General features: G+C 42.3%; 2 protein-coding genes across 2 annotated transcripts; one reads left to right on the top strand and one right to left on the bottom strand.

Moving 5' to 3' along the window:
• Nucleotides 1–264: 264 nt before the first annotated feature.
• On the top strand, nt 265–8,261 carry LOC108878315 (signal-transducing adaptor protein 1). The gene is made up of 13 exons (XM_018668893.2): nt 265–608; nt 1,046–1,133; nt 1,287–1,327; nt 1,422–2,990; nt 3,523–3,594; nt 3,880–3,996; nt 4,149–4,205; nt 4,557–4,765; nt 4,903–5,034; nt 5,520–5,589; nt 6,298–6,400; nt 6,490–6,678; nt 6,796–8,261. Exons 4-13 carry the CDS (start codon nt 2,889–2,891, stop codon nt 6,936–6,938), a joined length of 1,194 nt encoding a protein of 397 aa, XP_018524409.1. The 5' UTR covers nt 265–608; nt 1,046–1,133; nt 1,287–1,327; nt 1,422–2,888; the 3' UTR covers nt 6,939–8,261.
• ankrd13d (ankyrin repeat domain 13 family, member D) lies at nt 8,083–16,707 on the bottom strand. Its single transcript, XM_018668881.2, has 16 exons — nt 15,785–16,707; nt 15,527–15,662; nt 15,328–15,452; nt 15,078–15,123; nt 14,174–14,317; nt 13,839–14,028; nt 13,604–13,670; nt 13,269–13,350; nt 13,012–13,073; nt 12,759–12,889; nt 12,504–12,661; nt 12,081–12,194; nt 11,554–11,726; nt 11,108–11,187; nt 10,520–10,753; nt 8,083–8,627 (listed from the first exon to the last, which is right to left on the bottom strand). Exons 1-16 carry the CDS (start codon nt 15,866–15,868, stop codon nt 8,564–8,566), a joined length of 1,890 nt encoding a protein of 629 aa, XP_018524397.1. The 5' UTR covers nt 15,869–16,707; the 3' UTR covers nt 8,083–8,563.
• Nucleotides 16,708–16,863: the final 156 nt, after the last annotated feature.

The raw sequence follows: 16,863 nt of genomic DNA, 5'->3' as shown, positions 1-16,863 counted from the left end.
TTGCAACTGCAGAGATGGAAATAAGACACCTTTAAATTTTGTTTCTACACACAACATTTAAAAGTTTTGTGTAAAACTCACCATCACACAACTGAAATAAAGTAATGAAACTAACATCTCTTCTCACTGTCTGTTTAAACACTTTATGACAGACATTACAAGAGAAAAAACATACAGATACAAGGCTTGATGTGTAGCATGTATTTATATTCTCTACTCCTAATTCTAAATAAAGTAAAATGAAATATGTGGAGCACTGGTAAACATTTGTGCACAGTATGAGCAGTTGTTAGGAGGCACAGCTCTTCCTCTCACCAGCCTCCAGTTAGTTTCACTTTCCCAGCCTTGTTGCCACTGACGACAAACCTGCTCAGTCACTGTACCAGACGCTCCACAGCAGGAGCAACGTGCGACTCAACGACATGAGGGGCTTCAATGATGGTGATGATGATGATGATGATGATGATGAAGATGACATTTGTCCAGAGGGTCGATCACCCAGCAGCTGTGATGAGTTCAGTTACTGCCGCTACCTGAATCATATCATCAGAATCTGCAGGAACTATGAGCAGGCAGCAGAGGGCGATTTCTTTTCACACATTTCACAGGTGAGAAGAAGGAAAAAGCTTTCAGATGCTGCTGTTGTCAGTTACTGACTGGTGTATGTTTAACTGTTTGTAGACCAAATGTAGGATTATGGCTTGTGCTGGTTGTAACTAATACACTATAGATCACTATTTCTATTATTATTTGTTACTGTTACTATCAGTGCAGTACCTTTTGGTGGTGTGTATTACCACTGACACTACTATACTACTACACACTACTGTAATATCTGTACCATTACTAATATCTGCCTGAAGTATTTTTACAGCTGCTGCTAATTTGGACACTCCAGCATTACAACATTTTTCAATTTCAATAATAATGATAATTTAAAAAACTTCAATTGACTAGAAACACTTGATCATAACTCTAGAGTTGTGAGTAACAAGTGTGCAGTAAAAAATGAAAATAATGTTCATCTCTTGTGGTATAAATACAGTGTAGACCACAGAGAAGGAACAGGCTCGGTGTGAAATGGCTGTGGAAGACCTGCGTGTTGTTTTTCGTCTTGGCGTTCACTTTTCTCAGTAAGTGACAAAACTGTTGATCGTGAACACGCTCACAGAATGAAATTATGTTTATAGCAGAATCTCTCTTTGTACATCATTTTACAAAAAACATGGAGATAATATTTCACCGTAAAGATGCTTATTGTTGTTTTTGTCTTTTTCTTGTCAAAGTGGGAACAGTTGGAAAGGAGGAGAACGATGCACACGACTATGTGAGCACATATTAACACTCTGTAAAACATTTGCAACTTCCTGATACAAAACAAAAGGAGTGACACTCTCTCTGTCTCTTCCTCTCTCTTGTAGGATGCTGATTTCTTTCTTCCATCCAAGGCTCTGTGGTTGTTGGGTTCTCTGCTGTTCTGGACCGTTTGGTTTCTCCTGCGTCTCCTCCAGATGTTCCTCTGGTTGATCAAAGGGCTGCTGTGGTTCATCTCCATCTCTGTGCCTCCACTGTGTCGCTGTTTGTCCTCCCTTCTGTCCTGTGTGCTGCTGCTGCTGCCTTACTTATGTGATGCTGTGTATTTTGCCACCACCAGTCCCGTGTATGTTTACAGCATGGTTCTCTGTGTCTGCATCTCACTGTTTATTCTCAGCACAAGAAAACCAAACACATAAAGTTTCACATGTAAAAACACTCAGACACGGACAACAGGCTTTACAGGAAGACATTACAAATGACATGTTTCATTTGTAATGCATGAAACGCACCTTTGCTCAGTTCAGTGCACTCAGGGCCTTTGCTGCTACAGCTTTACTCGACTGTGGTGTCACCAATACCTTTTATTGTTGAGTAACTAACATTACAGAGTCAGTTCACATACTACTTACTATGTTACTTGTTAGCATTTAGCATCATCCTGCAGTATCCACATAGGGGCATTTATATATATATATATATATATATATATATATATATATCATCATTAAATTACTCTATATCATGAATACACTTTTAGTATTGTGCCTTCTCTCATTGCATTCACTCTCTGTGACATTTTGAGCTTCTTTTACTTGAAGATCTATGAATTAAAAGTCATTTCCAGTTTCCTTTGATTTCATAATAAATTTGATCCTCATTCATCCAGCTGCTGAACTCACAGCTGCTAGCTGTACCAGTGTGGGATAAGTCAGGACTGTTTTCACTCTAATAATCTGAAATAAAACCATTACAAAGTCTGAATGTTGACTTAGAAAGATAAACTGATGAGAATTCTCCCTGATGTGATTCTGAGGTAAAAACCCCAACCACTCACACCCTGTGCAAATAATTAATCTGGCTTGCACAAAAAGGTTTAGCTCAGTGTGTGTGTGTGTGTGTGTGTGTGTGTGCGCGCCTGCATGCTTCATTGCCTCTCAAAGCTATTTTTCCTGTGTTATGCTCAGGTTCAAAGTACAAAAGTGGATTTTTATTTGTGATATTTTACACCTAACTACTTCCTTCTTTATAAATCACTGCAGCATTTCCTCATTCTCAGGGTCAACACTCCCTGAGAAAGGAGGAAAGGGGGAAGAAAAAAAGCATATCAGTGTAGCTTTATTGGTGATAATAATCATCTCAGATATACCAAAGACTCAAGGTGAATTCATCACTGCTTTGAGAGCTGCACAGGGAAGCAACAAGGAAAAGGAACTTTCTTGGGGACTCACCTCAGCAGAATTGTTTATTCAGCGTTAATGACCACACTGCCGGACAAACAGAAGTGAGCTGGGAGCAAAAACTGAACCAAACCAGGACAGAAGAAGCACAGGGATCAGACTGAGGGCTGGATCATGTCTGTGCCCCCCAGAGTTGTCCACAAGAGGAGAGCGACGATCACAGATCTGCCTCTGTACTACTCAGGATACCTGCTGAAGAAACACACCAAGGAGAAGGTGAGGACAAAGACGGGAAAGATATAGAGTGATGCAAGTGCAGTGAGAGGAAAAATAACTGGGAGAAAACTCAGACAAGCAGAGGATTAAACAAGTGATAAATGGTGTGAAATTCCAGTGTGTTCAATTCTGTTTAATATGTGAGGGCAGTGGTGGAGGAAGTAATCTGATGTTACAGAAATATTACACTATAAAAAATACTTTATTACAAGTAAACAATCAAAATGTTACTGAAATAAAAGTACAGAAGTGTCAAAAGTAATAATAATAATAATAATAATAATAATAATAATAATAATAATAATAATAATAATTAAGCAAAATGATCAGTGTCAGTGTAATGTTTTTTTTTTTTTTATCAGACAATAGTTGTGGAGAAAAAAAATACAAGAAATTCCTGTAAAATTTGGTGAAGTAGAAAAGTAGGAAAGCACGTTATTCTAAATTGTACATGTACAGGTAAATACTGTCCACCACTAGTGTGAAGGTGAATGTTGGAAGAATAATTCAAAATGACATTTATGATTTTTAGGATTTCAAGAAGTATTATGCAGAGCTGCGTGGAGCCACCCTGTTCCTGTACAAAGATGACACACAGGATACAGTAAGGGAACAGTTTAATTTTGACCACTGTTCTGTTAAGTTATTGCAAAGAAGAGTTGGATTTTTATTTACAGACTCTGAAAACGTGTTAACAATTAATTTTAAACAGTAAGAGTGGTGTGTGTGTTTTCCCAAGAGCAGACGTTTAAAGTCTAAAATTATTAACAAAGGCAGCACTGTTAGGGGGCTATGAAAGCACTGTAGGTAAAATAAGAGGGGAAACAACACAATACTCATTCTCATTTTACATCAGCTGATTTTCAGATATACATTGTTGTTGGTTCAGTACACAGAGAAGCTGGACCTGGAGCAGCTGAAGTCCATGGAGTTAGACTCTCCATATAAGAAGAAGATGCCGACCATCTTCACTCTCACCCTGCACACAGAGGAGGTGCAGCTGAAGGTGTGTCCCTCATTAACATGGTTTCAGCCTCATCTGTTCAAAAACTAGAAATAATTAAAAAAAAAAAAACAATAATTATAATAAAGTCATGCGAGTCGAATGAAAGCAGATTGATGCTAACCACAGTCCTATGGTTGGTTTTGACTGCATAGATGGACAATCCTGACACAGGAGAGGAGTGGAGGGGTTACATCCTGACTGTGGTCAAAGTAAGCAAACACATACACACACACACACACAAAAGCAGGTATTTAACTGCAACACAACTTACAATGTAGTTTTTTGTGACACAACTTGCGTTTCTTGGACTCCTTTTGAGAATAATTCTCAGCTATGCAATTATTTACCTTTTTGACAAACAAAGCCGAGCATGACAAACAAAGAGAAATTCCCCTGGTTAATAATTAGGTACTAACTTGGCTCGTGGTCTTTCTGAAGACTGATAGTGAAACATAAATGGCAAACAAGGTTACAAACCAGAGAGGAAGTACATCTGCAAACTGGAAACAAGATCCCATATATTATGAGTCAATTAACATGTCAACAACATTTCCTTGCAGAAGGAGATTCCCAGTAAACTGCAGCTGCTGCCGGGCCAGATGTTGCAGCTGGAGGAGGCTCTGGCTCAGGAGAGAAGGAGAAATCCTCCCACGTCGCGTCCACCTCTCCCGCCCCGACCGCCCTTCCTACCCCAAATCCCATCCTCAAAACCTCCTCCCCCTCCACCACACAAAGACGAGCCAGACCCCAGCAGCCCTGACATGCCTGCGTAAGTCTCCTCTGTGTGTAACACAAAACAAGACATAAAAGTACAACTAAATGGTTATTACAGATGGGATAAACTGCACTTTTATTACCCCCACCAGCAATGAGGAAGTGTTTATTTTGTTTCCTGTATCCCTCTAGGTGTTTCTTCAATGTGACTCGGAAGGAGGCAGAGAAGATGTTGGAGGCAAACCCAGAGTACGGAGGCATCATCCTCCGCCCATCCACGCTGGCCAACAACTACGCCCTGACCATCAGACAACCAACACCCAGGTCTGACAAATCCACCTCAGCCTCTGAAATGTGCCACTCATCACTGGCTAATGTATCTGTTTCAATGACCTGAGATCTTTGGTTTTCTAGTCTTTCTTTTATATCAGCGCTTCATTACTTATGTGAGCCATCTGACACATACAGGAAGAGAAGTGTCCACCAGAATCTAATTAACCAGAGCAGGAATTGCATAGGAGTTCATGTGAACTTTGTATTCATGGCATGTGAATGTAACAGAAGGAGAGTAGACAGAAATAAAAAGGTGATAAGTCTAAATGACAATTTTTTCTTCTTTATTTTTAACACAAATACAAGTCCTTCATTAGCATATGGACGATTTGCATTTTCAGCATAGTGTATAATGACAGTCAGTAACCATGAGATGCTACAGTTGAATAAGGGATCAGCATATGCATACTGGTTGTTGTCATTTCAATCACCTGAGGCCCCAGTCAGCAGTAAGCGGATTCTTCCTTGTGTTTCAGAGGGCCTGTCATGAGGAACTACAGAGTCACCTCCACAAACTCAGGGTTCGTCATTGAACTGGACAAAGCGGTAAGTCCCTCAGCTCTCTCCACAACTTTTAACTATGCAGGACATGATTTCAAAAATGGGAAGTTGGTGAAATGGAATCTTTAACATGTGAGATTTTCAAATATGCCCCTGAACTGCACTGCATGCTTGTTCCACTGTAGTAGAGTGTGGGTCAGATTCCTTCTTGATTTCAAGAAGTTATTCCACTAAGAACTGCAGTGTTAAAGGTGTACGTATCGGTCCTAAATGACCAGTGAATGAGTCTAAAAATCGACGCAATCTTGTTGATACACTTGTTGAGTATATATTTTCAATGGCATTTGTTCCTAAAGTTGGGAAAGTGAATACTTTTTCTCTTCATTGTGGCTCTTAATTGCAGAATATATGTACTTATTAAAAGGCAGGTCTCTCCTGCCACCACACACTCCCCCCAACAAAAGAAAAAAATATTGTATTTGCATTGGCAGCCTCAGTCAACAAAGACAAAGCCTGATTTCACTGAATGGTTTTAAGTAATGACAGACATTGCCTGTCAAGGACTAGGACTAATAATTACTGAGGGAAAGTTAATTAAGTTTGGTAATCTACAAGACATAAAGACCATAACACAACAGGAAACAAATGTTCCTATGATGTATACAAAGTGAAATAATCTAAATCTAGGCTTGGAACTGCCTTAGACGTCATAAAACTGGCCTCTGTTTTTGCTTTTCGTTTTTCTCTCTGCAGGTGTCAGTCTCCTCCTTGAATGATGTCCTTAAATATTTCCTTGAAAAGACAGAGTACCGCCTTCATCCCTACATGGCATCTCAGCCCTACGACACTCGGATCGGTGAGAAGAACAACGCTTTCAGAAATAGTCTCAGTTTTACTGTGTACAACAATTCAACTCCTGACAGTGTTTACGGCTGTGTTCGACAGAGGTGACACCCGCTCCAAAGTGTGTCAGCATCACCTCACCTGCCACTAAAACGGTACCCAAGGCGCAGGTGGCGCCCATGCAGCGGTTGCCAACCAAAGAGGAGCTTCCGCCTCCTCCAACGAAGCCGGTGGAAGGTGAATACGTGGTTCCAGATGATCACAGGCTTGATGATCACGACCTAAAGCTAGGTGGGAATGAGAAAGAATGTTGGTTTTAACATTGGTAGCTGCATCAGAGCTGCTTTAGGATTGAATTCACGTGTCTGTATGAGCAAGTGAAGTGACATTTGTTTTCGTCTAAATTAGTTCAGCTGGACAGTGAGCTTCGGCAAGTTTTGAAATTCCGGAGGGAAAACATCTACGCTGAAAGCGGCGATCAGGAAGACCCCTCCTATGAGAATCAAACCACTGACAAATCCCCCTCCTGCACAGCACAGTGGACGACGTAGAAGGCAGTAAGAACCTCACAAGTCTGCTTGTGAGCTGCAAGTTTCCATGTGGATTTGACAAACTGCTGCCACCTTTAGTGTTAAGAAAGTTTTTCAAAAGTTCACTGGACGAGGTTAGAAATGTGCGGCAGCTAAGCTAAAATGAAACAAGTTCTCAGTTTCTTAAAGCAGGGGGATCTAAAACCACCTATAGCACTGGCCAGGTTCTTTCTTTTCTATCCATTTTTTCATCAATGAATTTCAACCCCAGATCTCTTATCTCCCTTCCCTCGTACCTGGCATACAGCTCTACATGTTTAGAAAAGTAATGCTGCAACTTTATCTGAGCAGATGAGTCACAAAATGTAGTTAGCTGTCCAGCTCTCGTCAAACTCTCTATGCTCTAGTGCTGTCTCATCAAGCTGCACAGTTAGTTACAGCTCCCTGCATGCTAAATATGAAATAACAAGAGTCTGTTTAGTAGGTGTTGAGATACTTCACTGAATTTGTTGTGGAGGAAAAGTCAGAGGATCACTGAAGTCAATAGGATTTATTCTCTTGGATTCTGTTTTTGATGAAAGATTGTTTACAAATCACTGATTTAAGCTGTGTCACTGTGTAATTGTAGCTTTTGCGTCTAAATGACAAGGATGCAAAAGCTCTTAGATACGGCTAACACGGCTCAGGCTGCAACTAACAATTATTTAGTCTGTAGAAAAGTCAGAAGGTGGTGAAAAACGTTTATCGCAGTTTCCCAGTGCACAAAGTGATACTTTCAAACAGCCAAAAGACAGTTCATTTGATATCATATATGACAAGGAAAAACCTCACATTTGAGAAGCTATGACCAGCAAATGTGTAGTGCTTTTGCTCAGGAAATTATGGATCGATCACCCGAACAGCTGCTGATTAATGACTAAATGTTGCAGCTTTAGTTTCAACAACATGTAATGGCTGTTTTCTGTTTCACAGCCTGAAAAGTTGAGTTCTCTTTGTTTTTGCACACTTTTAAAAGTGTAAAAATGAATGAATCAATCACTGTACAGGTCACAACATTTGACCTTTTTTGAAGTTAAAAAATGATGAACGTGTAAAAATATTGCATACTTATGAGTCTTGTTTCTTCTTTTGTTCTTAAACAGTGAAGAAGAAAACATAACGTTAATCCAGGATGATCATTATTCTTTATTTTCCACACATAGGAGTAAGCCAACATAAATGTTTCAAATGTTATAATCATATTTTTATAAGTTATTCAGTTAAGATTGTATTTTCATCATTTTCACCATTATCATGAATCATGTTATAGGTTTAAAGTTTAAGGATCATTTATCACTCAATAAAGACAGCAAGACTGTGAAAAATAGTCAATAAAAAACAGAAAAAACAAAGATTCTCTCCCTTTTGTCTCCTCCTTCACTGTAGTGTGTTTCAGAGTACCCCTTTTTTTTCTTTTTTTTCATCTCTCATGCTCACATTCCTTATGTTCCGGTCCTTAACGCTCTCCTGTAGCAGCCGTTGTGTGAGAAAGACAAATAAAATATCTGTAATAACTTAATATCTCAGGATTTTTAAAAATAAAAACAAAATAAATTAAGAGGATCGTTCCCCAATGAAGACCCGCCTCCATTGCTGCTGTTATGACATTACTTCTCGGTGAGTGACAGCTGTAGGATCCGCTCCAGCTCCTCCTCTTCCTCCTTCTGCTTCCTGTGATCAAAAATAACAGATAAAACTCATGGCTCAAAGCAATGACCAATTAAAATTCATACTTCCTAGAACAACAGATGTTGATGTTATTTCATATTTGTTTGATAACATTTTTAGTGATTTTTTTTTTCTCCTCAAAGTAACTAACTGTACAGAGTGGTTTGATTCGTATCCTCTGATTGGTTTTAATTTCTCTGAGTGGTTATATGGTGGCATCTGCCCATGTTTATAGAGCTGACCTGAGGGTTTTACTGTGCACAGTTAAAGTGTTCATTCACATCTATTCTAAAGAAATACTTTTACAAGCTGCTGAACTATAAGCTGCCATTTTAGCATCAAAAATAACAAGAGCACACCACTGCAGCTAAAAAGCTAATGCAGTTGTTTTACTGCCATTTTCATGTCTTTAGACTTCAGCATTTAGTTCCAGTAGTTGCTCAGCAGCATTAATGAGGTTTGGAGAAGGCGTCTTCGTTTCAGTGCATAAGATAAGCTCCGGTAAACAGACACACAAGAACAAGTATTAGGTTCCTGCAGGTATTTTTTTTTCCAGGAAAAGGAAGGAGTTTTATGTGTAAATACTGTAATCTCAAGTTTCCCAGTGTTCAACCCTCGTCACAGATTAAAGCGGCCGAAGGGCGATGCTGTCCTTGAAATACATCAGTGCTTTGTCTTTCAGTTTTATATCCAAACTTTCCAATATTTAACAAATGAATCTGACTCCTTCCTTCAATCAGCCAATAATTATTAATAATAAATAAATAAAATAAATAATTATTAAATATTCAGCCAAGGCTGAGCTCCACCACGTGACAGTCCAACATCGCAAATACCATCTGCTAGTTATTTTCTCATTTAACTAATTAATAATTTAGTCTGTTTAATATCCACAAAAAAGGGGAGAGGAGAGAGAGAGAGAGAGAGAGAGAGAGAGAGAGAGGAGGAGAGAGAGAGAGAGAGAGAGAGAGAGCAGCTTCAGGGACCCCAAAGTTGCAGACTCAGCAGCCCAAAACCACAAAACATATTCAGTTTCCTGTCACAGGACAAAGAGAACCAGTGACCAATGACAGGAATGATTAACACATAATCAAAACAGCTGCCGATTCATTTTTTTCAGTCAACTAACCAATTAATTGCCTAATCGGTGCAGCTCTAGTCGTGACCTTATCTTCGTTGCACCATCTCTGCCTTCATGTGCACAACTAACAGCACGAAGAGATTCTTTCTTTGCATTTAGACGTTGGGAGGTTTTGACACCCCACGGTGTCGCAGGCATCTTTTGTCTCCCCCTGCTGTGCCAGAATAGAGTTTGAGAGAGATGGAGGAGCAGACTGCAGCTAAAAAACAAACAAACAATAAAATAAAAGAAGAGCAATTGAGGGAGAATTTGGAGAACAGTTGGGGAGAAGCAGGGAGCCTACGTTTTCTAAAGCCCACACAATGCAGGCCACAACTATTACGTTCCATGATAATAATAATAATAGTAATAATAAAAAAAGGTCTTTATTCTAAAAAAGGTGTGTGGGTTTCTTCTGGGTGCTCTGGTTTTCTCCCACAGTTCAAAGACACGTGGGTCAGGTGAAGCCGCAACTACAAACTATCCACAGCTGAGAATATGAGTGTGACCGTTTACTCTTAGATTAGCCTTATTAGACCGGCAAGATGGATTGTACCGATAAGTGGGTATAGATAACAGACAGACATCTTCTCCCTGCTTTCCTTTGGCTGTACTGCATCTAAAAATCGCTACAACGCAAACAAAACCAAAACTCAAACAACACCTGTCGTCGAGCAGGAACCACCAAACTGAGCCGATTCTAACGCGGCGATTTTGTCTCTAACGTGCTGAGTCAGACCGCTCTTAACTGCCTTTGCATTCCTCCCGCTTTCACCTGTCCAGCTCCTCCTGCTCCCGGCACGACAGCTCCATGGCGAGACGCAGCTGCTCGTCGAAGCTCGTCGCCACTCCGAAGTGCCCCGACAACCGCGGGTCGGTCACTGCGCTGTAGGAGAGCGGAGAATTGGCGGTGGGGTCCAGCGGCGAGACGGAGGAGGGCTGGCTGGGGTCGGCCGTGTCTTCTCCCTCTCTGCTGGCCAGAGAGATGGACAGGGACTCCTGGATCGCCCTGAAGGGAGACAGACATAAGGGACATTAAGACTTAAGTATTATTAAACAAAGAAGGATAAAGTTTCACCGCTGGGATTCATTACAGGATGACTGGGATTCACTGTTCCCAAGAGAAGGTGGAAGGAAAGAGCTAATCACTGAGCTCTATTTAGAGACGTTTAATTAAATTACTTCACAAGTCAGGGGTTTCCCTGAGTAAAGACAGAATTACGAAGAAGCATGAGGAAAACCTCATGACGATTTACAGTCACAACTATAAATGAACGATCCCTCCTCTTCCTTATCATCCTCTGTTTATAAATGACCTGCCTGTAAAGGAGACAAGACAAGTAAAGTCTGAAGGTCAGCTCACCTCTCCAGCTGAGAGTCTTCCTCGTACAGTGGAGACTGGGGCACCGGGCGGCTGTTGGTCAGGGCCTCCCAGATGGTCACCTAGAAACCAGATGTAAGTGTTTCAACTGCTTTTAGATGAGAGGGAACCCTGTACGGACACTCTGCTGCCATGATAAAAAGTGATCATTAGCTTTTAAATGAGTCGTTGTGGCACAGATTGTACAAATGTGGAGGTGTAAAACCAGAAAAGGAAGTAAAGAAAGAACCAAAAATAGCATTTTCCATCAGGGACAGTCAGTGACCAGCACAGTATGTTATTTTGTTCTGATGTGTAACTGGGTCACCACTTGAAAGCAAGAGTGAAAGATTAAAAGAAAAATAAAATAAAAAGGAAGAGTAAGTTTCTACATCTGAAGCAGTAACTCGAGTTCTCGGACTCAGGCTGGTGACAGGCCTCGCTCTGACCTGGTCGCTCTCCGTGCCGGCGTCCAGCAGGCTCTGCTGGATGGCGAACTGCAGCAAGTTGTCGTCCTCGTCCCTCATCGGCTCGCTGCGGCCCGGGCCGAGGGTGGTGTAGTCCGGAGGGGGCTCGAACACTGAGGGATCCACCTCGCAGTGGAAGGGAGGGGGAGACTGACCTGGGGTGAAGACGGGTTACAGGATGTTACAGTAACTGAAAGCTAAATGTGTGTCGTTTCAGAATCTGAGTTTGCTCTAACTACAATGCTAAAAGGAAAATAATAACTTCATTCTAAATTACGATATACAGTAGAACTTCCATACTAGGTGAAGATACAACTGTATCTCTCATGTACTCATGTACGTCAAGTTTTAGATTTCTGTCCATTGCAGGTCACTGTAAACAGCCAGCGACTGTCTGATGTTTGAATACTGGACCCCAGGCAGAGTAGTGGATATAAATAAACAACGAGCAATACGTCACATTCTTCTAACTGTATCTGCGGTGTGTGTATGTGTGAGTCTGTAGTTACCAGCCTCTCCGGAGCTCTCTGGTTTGTGAACCGTCACCGAGCTGACCGGCTCGTCGCAGCCGCACAAGTTACTGAACGTCACTCTGGCGTTCAACACGTGAAACAGGGGAATCTCTGGAGGACAGAGAGTTGAGTTCAGACTACATCACAATGACCAGCATCGTAAACATTTTTTTTTCTCTTTTTGACTGGTGTAAATGGCTTATTATTGCTAGCAGCACCAGTGGCCTATGGTTATGATGAAAGAATACTGGAGGAATCAGGACTGAGCTGTAGCACAAAACAGCAGGCCTGGAACTGGTCTGGAATCAGTGTTTGAGATAAAAATATGGACTTGAGTCCTGGTTAAATAACCTCACGACATCCAGCTACATCCACATCCACAGGAAATGGACCCACACTGACTCGATCTCTCACACCCACCTATCTTGACAGGGAAGCCTGGCGGCAGGCGCAGGGTTATGAAGTCACGCAGCTTGGCAAAGTGGGCATTGGAGATGGCCATGAGGTCGATGATGGGCGTCACCTGCTCAGCCAGGGACAGAGGGTGAGTTTCACTCAGCCACAGGGTCGCTTTAAACCTGCAGAGGAAGCAGAGAGACTGTAGTACTCTGGTTATTTAAACGCTACCAATTTAGTGACGCGCATTTTCACTTCATTGTCATCGCCTCACCATACCTCTGGACTTTGCTGGTAAGCTCGATGGGACGTCCGATGTCCCGGCCATTCAGGTTGAACTCTGGGTTGAAGTATTCCTCGGCTGTGATGGCTGTGGGGTTGTGAGGACTTGCACACTGGGACACATTACTCTGACAGAAGCACAGAGAGAGAGAGAGAGACGGTCACAAGCGATGCCATTTATCAAAAGAGGCAGCAGGTGGTGTGGGTGGTGAGTGTGGATGTGATGCACAGGTACTATGGAGACTCTTACCCCATTGTGAGCTGTATGCTGTTCGGCAATCCCCAAGAAGGACTGCAGAGGAGTCTTTGAGCCTGTGTGGGAACAGTGTAGAGAGAGATCATCATCAACAGCCTCAAATTTGTTCTATTTTTACTCTTAATGGTCTTATCGAATTTTTCACTGTTATATTTCCCGGTTATATTTCTCTGAAGTTATTTTCTGGCCTAAAAACAACCATTTTCAGGCGAAGACTTGCCCACTTTGCTTTCCACAGTGTCTGTAATCACCTTTGCTTCTTGACTTGTCCTGGTCTGATAGATGCTCTGTCCTCGACCGGGTCACCAGCTCCACATTGGTAGCACTGTAAACCTGGAAACGTTGACACACAAAGAGAAGAGAAATCACACACTTTTTAAAGATATCATTTTAGTAAAGCTCCATCAAATCCAATAAAAATGTTTATTTATTTATTCACATTAATCTTTGTCAGGTCATATTTGACAATGCGGTATATTTTGTGGTCGCAGAAAATTGTACCAAACTCAGTCTGAACTATGTTCCTCAGCCAGCTTTCCTACTTGTAAAAACCCAGCTGAACTAGGCTGGCTCAGCAGTCTCTTACCTTGGCTTCATACCCGCTGACCACCTCGCTCTTCTCAGAGCGCCAGCCCCAGATTCCCGACTTGTTCCTAAGCAAGCAAAGAGATAAAGTAAGGGCTCATGGCACAGAGGCCATCAGCGTTGACTGTGGGGATGCTGATGTACAATATGTATGTGGAGCTCCATAAAGCAAAAAGAGGCAGACTGCATCGAAATGAATCTGGTTTGTATGTCTGTTTACAGTATGTACTTGTTACCGTTCGAAGGCAATGTTGCGTGTGTTGAGGTGCGTGGAGACGATGGGTGACGTCAGTCTCTGTGCCGTATTCTCCTGCGAAGGCTGCATGGCTGCCAGGAGGGAGGGTGCGTCACGAGGTGACAGCACGAGCGGCTCCGTGTACACCACCTGCTTCTCGTGGTCAACCTCCATCACCACCGCCCCGTCATCTTGAGAGGCATAGAAAAGTTGGCATTAGAGGAACTGTAAAAGCCAAGAAAAGTTTTCAGCGCAAAATCATCCATCCATCGCCCTCAGCAGGTCAGGGTGCTTTCGTGCATGTGACGGTGTTCTTTTAGAGCATTTAGTCCACACCTCCACCCTTGAAGATGTAGCTGCGTCGGCCTTTCAGCCAGGTCATGTGTTCGAAGCCCAAGAGGGTGGTGTCCACGCGGAGGCATGAGCCGCTTTTCCACACCCGGTAGACGTCACTGGGACACACCTTTGACACCAAGGGCACTGAGAGAAGGGATGAAGAAGAGAAGAGGAGTTTTAGAAACAGGAGACAAAGAAGAGGAACATTCAAATACAGTTTGTTACATTACAGACGCAGCTAATGATTGTTTTCATTATCAGTTAATTCACTGATGCAAGTAACCATCACAATTAGAAAACACGATGCCTTAAAATTACTGTTTGTTTTCTGACTGAGCATGTAAACTGTAACCAGAACATATCTATATTTCATACTGAAATTATATGTAACCCAGCTGATTTATATGTCAACAAAAAACATGTTAAAATTCCACTGCTACAATGCTTCATTATAAAACTGACCTAGACATGTATCTATTGAAACTGTCTATCTATTGAGACTGACATTAGTCTTGTAACAGTGGATCTAAAATTTTAACAACAAGAGGCATTAACATATTGAGATTGTACATATTATAATCTTAGTTGTAAACACTGATAACAATAGTAAAATCGTTAATTAAACGTAATTAACTGCTTACGTGAGCATCTTCTGGAGATTAGAGAAGGCAAAGTAATCCAAACACAGGAAACCACATTACATTACTGAGCAGTCCTGTCAAATACATTACAGATAACACTTTAGACAGGGTAACAGTGATCTGTAGTGGGTTACTGACTGGAGTAAACAGTCCTGTACGTCTGTCAAAGTCTGCTGAGCGACAGCTGCTGCTGGGAGGAGCTGTCCAACCACTGTGGTGCTGAAACTGACCTCTGTGAAAACACACTAATGAAACACACTCACCCCAACTGGTGAACTCCCACTTCATCTCCACATAGAAGTCCCGCGCCTGGAAGACATCAAGAAAACCATACTCAGACAAAAGCAAAATTCTTCTGTGTTTTCTTACATCCCTGCATCCTGACTTTAAAACACACTGGGAACACCCAGCAACCATAAAACCTTCCCACAAATCTTTTGAGACGTGGTCGATGATCAGCTGTGTTGCGCTGTGCAACAGGTAAGGTGTCAGAACTTCTCATCACTCATTCACCTGTCTTAGTTTGCTGAGCAGCTCTGGGATGCCGGCCAGTCTCTCAGTGGCACGCTTGAAGTCTCTGTACTGAAGCACCAGCTGAACCAGCTCAGGATCCCCGGTGCTGACCGCCTCCTGCAAGACTGACAAATACATCCACATTTTAATGACCGTGGAAAAAGACACTGAGAGGCACAACAGCAGGATCAGCACTCACTGGTCCATCCTTGTGCGTTGCAGTGTGTCGGGTCTGCGGAGTGTCTGAGCAGCACCCGGGTCGACTCCAGGTGGCCCAGACACACAGCCAGCTCCAGCGGGGTGCGCCCTCTCGGATCCAGGCGCTCCACATCCTGCTGCGGAACCGAACACACAAGCAGCGTCAGCGCAATGCAGTGCGACATAACAAACGCATCTGTTAAAATAAAAAATAAAAAAAACATCAACCACCAGCTGCAAAATAAACCTCCTCACTTACCTCTTTCTTCTGTAGCTCTCGGTCGAGCTCCAGATACTGATTGTTCCAGACCAGAAAATGCAAAGGAAACGCTTCGTGAGCCATGGTTGTCGTCCGCTTGACAGTTAAACAGTAGTAAAGCTGTATTAGCAATATGACTTCTGCAGCCAACAGATTGCAGTGACACCACAGCAGCGCTCAGCCGCACAGCTGGTTAGCTAGCTAGCTTGGTTCACAGGCAGAAAAATGGGCAAGCGCTGAAAGCAAGAAGTGTGTCAGTGGAAAAACCTGTCACCGAGTAAATCTATCAAAGTAGCTAATGTAAGGCAGCAAACAAACCAGAGTATTGAGCGTGCCTATTTAAATTAGTGGGCTGAGTTAGCTCGGCTAACTCAGCCCACTAATTTGATGTAGTTAACGTTAACTAACAGCTAGCTGTGCTAACGTTAGCTAACTGGCTAATAACAACATTGCTTCCTGCTCCTCTTGGCACCTGTTTTCCATTCTGCACAGAGCAAGACAACTGATTCAGCCGGCTAAAAATGCACCGCCAAGCCCGCTCATTTTTTTATTTTCATAAGTTCTGGAGGAAAAAAGAAGATAATGGGTGAAATCGCCGGCTGACGAAGTAAGCTAGCTATCCGCTGATGCAGCACCCATCCCCTGTTTATATCGCAGGGTTGTTACGGTCTGTCAAAATAAAGCGAGATTCGGCCTTTATTCCACTTTCACATCCAGGTCACTCGAGTTGAGGGCGTCCGATACGATGCTGGTGGAAGGTGGTGCAGCCACAACACAGTCCCGCTTGGATAACGATCATTAAACCGGTCCACATCAGTCAAAAATCCGCTACGTCCCTGTGCAACAGCCAGCTCTGTTAGAATGAAGTGTATTTACAGCTGCAGCAGCGCTAGTTTATTTATTTATTTATTTATTCTGGCGTCGCTTTATTTCCAGGTTATGGAAGGAAGCTGGGTGGAGCCAAGGAGAAGCTGATACTTGATCCAACAATGCAAATAAACTACGATCAAGCCAAACTAGCAATTTTAACATTAATTATATTTAAAGGACCTCTCCCACTGTCAGTAAGAATATAACCC

This window comes from Lates calcarifer, linkage group LG8 (assembly GCF_001640805.2).
Source record: "Lates calcarifer isolate ASB-BC8 linkage group LG8, TLL_Latcal_v3, whole genome shotgun sequence".
In the NCBI taxonomy this organism is placed as follows: Eukaryota; Metazoa; Chordata; class Actinopteri; family Centropomidae; genus Lates; species Lates calcarifer.
This window is presented reverse-complemented; position numbering and strand designations above follow the sequence as displayed.

Coding starts and splice junctions, on each gene's coding strand:
- LOC108878315 (XM_018668893.2), top strand. CDS start 2,889: ATGTCTGTGCCCCCCAGAGTTGTCCACAAGAGGAGAGCGACGATCACA. Junction 4,766..4,902: donor AGCAGCCCTGACATGCCTGC/GTAAGTCTCCTC, acceptor GTATCCCTCTAG/GTGTTTCTTCAATGTGACTC. Junction 5,035..5,519: donor ATCAGACAACCAACACCCAG/GTCTGACAAATC, acceptor CTTGTGTTTCAG/AGGGCCTGTCATGAGGAACT.
- ankrd13d (XM_018668881.2), bottom strand. CDS start 15,868: ATGGCTCACGAAGCGTTTCCTTTGCATTTTCTGGTCTGGAACAATCAG. Junction 12,662..12,758: donor CTTACCAGCAAAGTCCAGAG/GTATGGTGAGGC, acceptor CTTCCTCTGCAG/GTTTAAAGCGACCCTGTGGC. Junction 12,195..12,503: donor AGGCTTCCCTGTCAAGATAG/GTGGGTGTGAGA, acceptor TCTGTCCTCCAG/AGATTCCCCTGTTTCACGTG.